This window comes from Poecilia reticulata, linkage group LG11 (assembly GCF_000633615.1).
Source record: "Poecilia reticulata strain Guanapo linkage group LG11, Guppy_female_1.0+MT, whole genome shotgun sequence".
In the NCBI taxonomy this organism is placed as follows: Eukaryota; Metazoa; Chordata; class Actinopteri; order Cyprinodontiformes; family Poeciliidae; genus Poecilia; species Poecilia reticulata.
In genome coordinates this window covers 2,510,397-2,518,089 of record NC_024341.1, presented here as the reverse complement: position 1 = coordinate 2,518,089, position 7,693 = coordinate 2,510,397, and the positions used below count along the sequence as shown (strand labels likewise).

Below are 7,693 nucleotides of genomic sequence, written 5' to 3'. Positions count from 1 at the left end.
TCTGCTTCCTGCTTTTGGAGTGGTCTCCAGTCCACTGATATTCACTTTTGCATTTGAGCTGCACCAGACTTCACTTCAACCAAACGCAGATCGAGGTTTGTAGGTTAACCAGAGTTCACTTTTTTAATCGGCATCAGAATTCGATTACGCATTCACACCTCCCCAAATGAACCAGACTGTCTAGGCAGACTGCAGTTGGATTAAAGCAGACTAAGCAGAAGAGCCTTGAATGCACCCTACGGGTTTGAGGAATTTGACAAATGCCTTGGAAGAGCATCTTCAAAAAGTGCAGCTCTCAGCAGCAGTTGCTGGTCTGGTGTAGTCAGTATTTTTTAAAAGAAGGTCCAAAGAGAGTGAAGGCTGACTTGTCTTGTACAATTGAAATTGCTGAAGAAGTCAATGGAAAGGCAGTAGGATGATGCCCAACGTTTCTCACTGCTTTAGTATTTCATGTTATCTTCTTCTCAGTCATATATTCTGTTAACTACTTCACACGTTACTCCTGTATTTTTATTTGCAAGCACAACATATAACCCCACACACCCATGTGGAATATCTGTGCTTCATACAGTCTGCATGTAAGTACATGAACAACATCATGGAAACATTTCATTAAAGAACAAAGCTATACATATTAGAATACCCTCTCATCAAAACATGATGGATTTCAACCAGTAAACAGCATTTTTGTCTTGAAATACAGATTAAAGTCATCACCACTGCCCAGGATCACTCAGTCCTGTCATCAGACACATCGCAAAGGTTTAATGATTCAATTTTTTTAGATTATTACAAACGTCATCTGAATTAGAGATTCAGTTTCATGATTAAATTAACACCGATGTTGTGGAATCCACTGCGGTGGGTGGATACGTGAGTCTCCAGATAACAGCACCATTCTGAGCAGAGGATGATCTGCTCTACATCAGAGGTGTCGTCTGCATGAACAGCCCAGCTTTCACACACCACAATGCAAATCCTCACAAAAAGAAGACTATAGGTATTCAAAGATCCCAGGAAAGGTGATGACTCACCTGGTCAGGATGTTTCATTCCACCCCCATCTGTGTTGTGATTTATAAGTGTGCAATTTGCCATTTAAAAAATAAATGTGCTTAACACAAATATGCCAATTAAAAAAAAACTCAAAATAAAAAGTTTCGGTGCAAAGATGAGACGTTTTTTTTTTTTTTTTTTTTTTACCATATCAAAATTGTTTTTGCAAAACTGCAATGTAAACACTGTTTTTGCATCACGCGAGACACATGATCAGCAACCGGATGTTGCCACTGGTGCAAACCATGAAGAAGACGACAGGAAGTAGTGTAATTTGCAATGTATATGCAGCTTTATTGATGGGCCTGTGTATTATAAAGTTTTCTCTTTCACTTGTCTTTTTCCAGAAGTGTGGAAAAAGATGGAAGAACCTAGTCAGACACGAGTCACAGATTTAATGACAAAACTTGTTGAAATCATAGGATTTTGGACTTGATTTGGATTTTCACACCAATGACTCATGACTTCACTTTGACTCTGTTGTGTTTTTGTAGAACCTAAGTGATTAGCTTATTGTCAAAAGCAGTGCTTAACCTTTACCCCAAACAAAATTTCTGAAGAATACTTTTCAGATGTCTTTCATTAAGGCAGAAAGACTGCATTTCCATTGACAATATACTTTTGACATTCCAAAAATAAACTTAAACACCAATTTAGAAAAACCTCTAGCTTTTTGATAAAAAGTTCTGCCTCTAGGATTAAGTGCTTTTTTGGCCGTATCAAAATTGGATTCTTTGGCAAAACTGCAATGGAAGCATTTTTTTTTGCATCACACGAGTCACATAATCAGCAAACGGATGTTGTCCCTCATACAAATTACAAAGTAGAAGATGACAGGAAGTGGTCGGAGGATGACGGCATGGGATGTTTTTTTTAAAGACTTATCACTCAAACAAACTAATTTATGTGTGATTTCTAACTTAATTTTTTATTTAATGGAAACATTGCAAATGCAAAATTTTGTTTTTTGATGTTAGCGGAAAATATACAAAGTTTTTTGTAATGGACAGCTGCTGTCATAATCAGACCTTTATAGTTTACAGACATTTACAACTAAAAAGTAAATAAAAAAAATAAAAATTGCTTAAATTATTTGGACTTTCAAGACAAACAGACGTAAACATAAGTCGAACATCTGGACCTGGTGGAGAAGTGAATGCTCCACATGCATCCAGGCAACATCACTGAAAATGATTTCTACTCTGATAGCAATCACAGAGCCAACCCACAAAATGAAATGATATTCACACAAGGCAGAGGTAAAAATAGATCTAAATGTTCTCACATCAAATACTTTTAGTGCAGCGTCTCTGTGACAGAACAAACTCTGATCGCCTTCTGCTGTCATCAGAATAATGGCAAGATAAAAATAGCTGATAACAAAAGAATCCAGGGAGTGCTTGCTGTTCTAAAGTTTGGCATGTCCAAAAAGAGCAATGGTTTAATCAGAAGGTTTTATCTGAGAATGTCACGTCTGTTTGTTTGCTAAAAAACATTTGCATCTTGAAATGTGCCTTGACAAAGCTCTAGCCTGTGCTGGTCTTTGAATTGCTGCAGTGCGCTCTTTAAATTCTTCCCCAGTGGCTATTGCTAGCTGGACTCTGCCCAGAGCAATGTGTGCTGATGCTTCATGTTTGAATCAGCAGATCATTAAGTTCAGGGTCCGGCTGACCGCTCACAGCAGTTTCCTCAGCAAAAACACACATGGCCAGCATGGCTGCCTCTATGAAAGAAAGCAAATACATTGAAAAACATATGAATGACATCATGCGCATCATTCTGTGTAAGAACTGCTTGGTTCCACCTTCAGTTCTTCTTTTTCCAGAGCTAACATGCAGATATTCGACGGTCCAGGCTAACAACTGGACTTGTGAAACTTCACACGCCTCCAAATATTAAAAATAGTTATTTCCCAAAATAAGCTACATCTCACTGGCAAGGAAGGTTAAAAATATTTTTCCAAATGATTGCACAGTGCATCCAGAAAGTGCTTACATTGCTTCCTTTTTTCCATATCATGTTATGTCACAGCCTTTTTCCAAATTATTTTCAAGTAATCTCTGTTAAATCTCAAATTTATACATACAAATACCTCATTGTGACCATGTTTTTAACTTTAGTATTACATTTGGGCAGTCCAAATTACTAAAGTTAGGCATATTACAATGACTGGTTGATTAGAATACAGCTGCAGTTAGAGAAAGCATGTTTAACCTTGTTTTACACACAGGCGTTCTTGTCATTTTCCATGTCAAAAGTCATCCTATTTCTCATATGGAATAATCTAACTTCAAACTAACTCCATTTTTCAGGTTGAATCACATTTTGACTGGAAAACAACCACCACTCATCTTTGGTTGGAGTCTACTTGGTGATATTTGCACCCTCTGCCCAGCAAAAGCTCTCAGAATCTCTTATAGTGTCCAAACCTGCTGTCAGGAAACTTTGGAAGATGTACTTATTCACTGGATTAGGCCAGTCCAAAACTTTAATTTTCTTCCGCTGAAGGCATTCTATTGTTCATTCAGATGTTCATTGGGATGTTGAACATCAATCTGTCTCTTTCTTTCTTCTTTCTGCTGTATTTTAGTGACTGTTGTATAATCATCATGAGTTAGAGTAATGGAGTCTAGACTAACATTTTAGATTTTTAGCTTGCTTTGTTCTATCAAGAGCAAAAAAAAAAAACAACTAACACATTGCATTGTAAAAACAATAGAATAATAGAGGACATAGTCCACTCATTACAATAGGCAGCAAAAACAGAGCTAAATGGTTGCACCGTCACATTGAAGATCCTTAAGAAAAAAAAACTACAATCCCCACGCGCAGTACAGCGCCAACTGATTGGTTGGAGACTGCTGTAACGTCACGGCCCGTGTTCTATTAATGCGCGCACTGAGGGCGCTCGCGCCTGGGGCTTGTGGTGAAACCTGAGAGAGAGGAGCTGAGCAGCATCCGCAGCTTGTTGGAGGTGGGTGTGACAGGCAGGCAGCATCTCTAGCCCAGAAACCCGACAGAAGAGCTTTTCCCCTCGACTGTAGGTAGGAGTATTCACCTCAGCATCAGGCTTTACAAATCCTTACTTACTGGGTCGGGTTTCTTTAATCAGCGGAAGCTTTTCTTCACCTTAGAATGAATTGTTTTGTAGTAATTTGTTTTCGTCATGTGTGAATTACGGCTGGATATGAGCTAAAGGGTTCAGGAAAACTTGCTCGGCTGTTATTGGTGCTTTGTTTCACTGGAGACAAACGGCCGTTGTTCGTGTCGGTGGGTTGGCGGGCTGGCAGCCCATTGTACTGAGGGAGACATTGGCACGGTCGGCTCTGAGGGGACATTCAGACCAGTCATTTCTGCCTCTTCATCTCGACTGTTTTTGTATTTAAATTTCCTAAAATATTTAAGTGGTCAATTTATTTAATATATACGCATTTTTTAAAAAAAATGTATTTTACAGCAAAGTGTCCAGTCTGAGCGCCCCTTTGTCTGTGGCTGCTCCCCTTGTTGCTGTCAGAATAAAAGCTCTTTGTTTGCTGCTTTCTCCAAATGGAGCTAATAACACCCATCAAATTGAATTTATACGACTAAGATTTGTTAAAGTATTTGATGCTTTGTTGGCTTGAGGAAACGCTAATTGTTGGGTAGTTCTATCTGCTTGGGCTGTTAAATCTTTATTCTGTTCATTTGTACGACTTTTTTTGTGGTTTTTGGCATTTAAGAACGGTAAACAAAGAACTTAAGCTAGCTGTTAGCCCCAGAGAAATGCCAGGGGGGGGGAGGCTCTGTTTCTGGGATAACTCAACAGTTCTTCAGCCGTCTTAATTAACAAGAGAGCCATTTCATCACAGAACATGGCTGCTGTTATGTCTCATCATTTTTTGCTCGTTGTTAGTCATAGTAGAGCAGATATTTTTCCAGCCATCTCTTTGTGGCTTTTGTCTCCCCCCCCCCTCCTGTGGGTTCACCCCTCCCCGATTCCCTCTTGCTTCCGAGCACATGGTGGAAGGAACAGGTGCTGCCTGCTGCTGATGTTCCCATGGACCTGCACATTCCTCATTCATGTCGCTTATATAGCGCTTATGTGTCGCGCCTGGGCGCCGAACACACCCCAGTGGCAGTCTTTTGTTTCAGCAGATTGTGACTGGTCTCATCAACTATTAACACTGTGGCTCTGCTTATCCAGGAGCCCCTCCCTTCACGTTTGGGTGGAGGAGGGGGGAGAGAGTGGGTCGATCGGTCTCTGATCGATCTGAATGTCGGTGCCGTTACAATTTGGAATATAAACAATGGCGCGTGCGCGACACGGAGGCACTGAATGCCGTGTGTGGCGCGGGCTGATGGGCGGTGGTTTTATGCAGACATGCAGTGCGCCACCAGATGTCGCTGTTGACGCTGCTTTTTTTCTTTTTTTATTGGCAGCGTGAACAAAGATGTTTCCTCTGTAACAACTGTGCTTAACTGTGTTTAAAAAAAAGAACCAAAAAATGTTTATACAAAATTTACCACAAATAAAAATGTCCCATGGAAGAAAGTTTACCCACACTCCCTGCACACTGGATTTATTTATTTATTTTTACTTGCTGCAAATGGCCCTATGGGTGGTGCAGGCTTCAGGCCCCTACTTCAAATTATGTGATTGCTAAAAGCCAAAAGTGCCTTATTTTTGACATTTATGATTTAAATAAATTCAGTAATTTGTTTTTTTTTATGAACAAAGCTTGAAACTGCAGTCAAAATCAGTCATGTTTTCTGTGTCACAATGTGCAATCATCTAATCTCTCTACTAATAATCAACTTTTATACTGTATGAATATAATCTGCTGTCTTTCAGGTTACCTGTCCTGCACTTGTGTCCACGATGGCATCAGCTGAAGGTAATTTTGCATTTAAAGTAAAATTATCTTCAAATTGCTGAAAGCTCCTGGTCTTTACTCTGGTGTTCTTCAGATATCCAGGTCAAGGAGCTTGACAAGCGGGCGTCTGGCCAGGCCTTTGAGGTCATCCTGGCTGCTCCAGCCCCAGATGCTAAAGGAGAGTTCCCCCTGTCTCCTCCCAAAAAGAAGGATGTCTCTCTTGAGGAAATTCAGAGAAAGCTGGATGCTGCAGAAGAGAGGCGCAAGGTAAGAAGAGAAGACCACAAACCTGTCAGACCCCTTGACCGGTACGCCTTCTGCTTTTGCATACAAGTAGTGGAGGTTTTGCTGAAGTGGTCTGAGGCTAACTTCCCTCTCTGCCGTCAGAATCATGAAGCCGAGGTTCTGAAGCACTTGGCCGAGAAGCGGGAGCATGAAAAGGAAGTGCTACAGAAAGCTATGGAGGAGAACAACAACTTCAGCAAGATGGCAGAGGAGAAGCTCAATCAGAAGATGGAGGCCAACAAAGAGAACCGCACAGCCATTATGGCAGCCATGAATGAGAAGTTCAAGGAGAAGGTCAGTGGCGTTTGCCTGAACGTGTGCGTGGAGCGACATGGAGATCACCTTAGTGGGAGAAAAAAAAAATAAAAATACAGTACTGGTATATTTTTGTCTTTACAGGACAAGAAGTTGGAAGAGGTGAGGAAGAATAAGGAAAAGGAGCCCGGCTCAGAAGGCAGCTCAGAGGACTGAGGGGGAACCACCGGGGGATTGTATAGGGTTTTTTACGTATCCAAAGATTAATTTATTTTTTGTTCAGCCAGTATTGTTTTTTCACCACCCACCTCTTTTGGAAATACAACTTCTACTTTGTGAATTTTTTCAACTCTCCTGCTATATAAGTGTAGTTGCGCTCGTTCTTCATGTGGATAACTCCTCTGAGTCTGCTGTAATCATCATGTAGCTTGTCAGTGCAGCTTGGGCCCCCTTCCTTTGATATTAGCAGTGTGTGTTTTTTATTCTCTCGGGAAGCATGTTTCTATGCATCGGTCTTTTACTACCACCCGTTTCATAGTGGGTTTGAAAACGTCTGTGAACCACACCTGTTCTTGGCACTTACTGTATATTTAAAAAGTAGCACAAGTTTCCATCGAGGTGTTGGCTGTTGGACATGCAGCTTTGCTCCAGGATTCAGCTGACTTTTACCTGCAGGTCATGGGGGTTTTTGCGCCACTGCTGATTCTTGGCTTTTGTAAAAAAAAAAATCTAAAAAAAATATGGGGTTGACTTGAAGCACACGACTTCTTGCTGTATAGCTGTGAATTAACATGCCCATCATGCAAGTGGAGGTCATTTTCAACATCACTGAGCAGATGTCTACACATGGAATGCATAAGAGCAATACACTTCTGGCATTCCAATAGAAAAGTGGCTAGCTGACTTAAACTGTTGTACTAAAACAAATAAAGTGTAAAATTGGTTGCTGTGTAAATGTCTTGTTCCTGTTTTGGATGAAAGTGTCCATTATATTGTTCATCCCCAATGTGAAAGCTGCTGGATTAGAATATGGTTCCCTCTGCTGGTGAGATTGTGACATGCAGCTTAAATAGGATGTTTGAACCTGGGAGACCTGCATGTATTTAAATGATTAACAGAAGCTGGCAACAACTGAGAGCAGTGCTAAAGGTTGGTGTTTTAGTGGTGGGGTGGCTAAAGTATAGCTAACAGAGTTGTTGATGCTAATTAATCACAAAACGTTTCAAAGTACTAAAAGGCAATGCT

General features: G+C 40.6%; 1 protein-coding gene across 3 annotated transcripts; it reads left to right on the top strand.

Moving 5' to 3' along the window:
* Positions 1-3,960: 3,960 nt before the first annotated feature.
* LOC103471979 (stathmin-like) lies at positions 3,961-7,391 on the top strand. Of its 3 annotated transcripts, none has more exons than XM_008421312.2 (5): positions 3,961-4,029; positions 5,887-5,929; positions 6,003-6,175; positions 6,296-6,487; positions 6,593-7,391. In XM_008421312.2, exons 2-5 carry the CDS (start codon positions 5,914-5,916, stop codon positions 6,662-6,664), a joined length of 453 nt encoding a protein of 150 aa, XP_008419534.1. In that variant the 5' UTR covers positions 3,961-4,029; positions 5,887-5,913; the 3' UTR covers positions 6,665-7,391. The 3 variants fall into 3 exon arrangements, with proteins under 3 accessions (XP_008419534.1, XP_017163139.1, XP_008419533.1); XM_017307650.1 differs by having other exon boundaries at positions 3,969-4,095; XM_008421311.2 differs by having other exon boundaries at positions 3,969-4,099.
* The last annotated feature ends 302 nt before the right edge of the window (positions 7,392-7,693 follow it).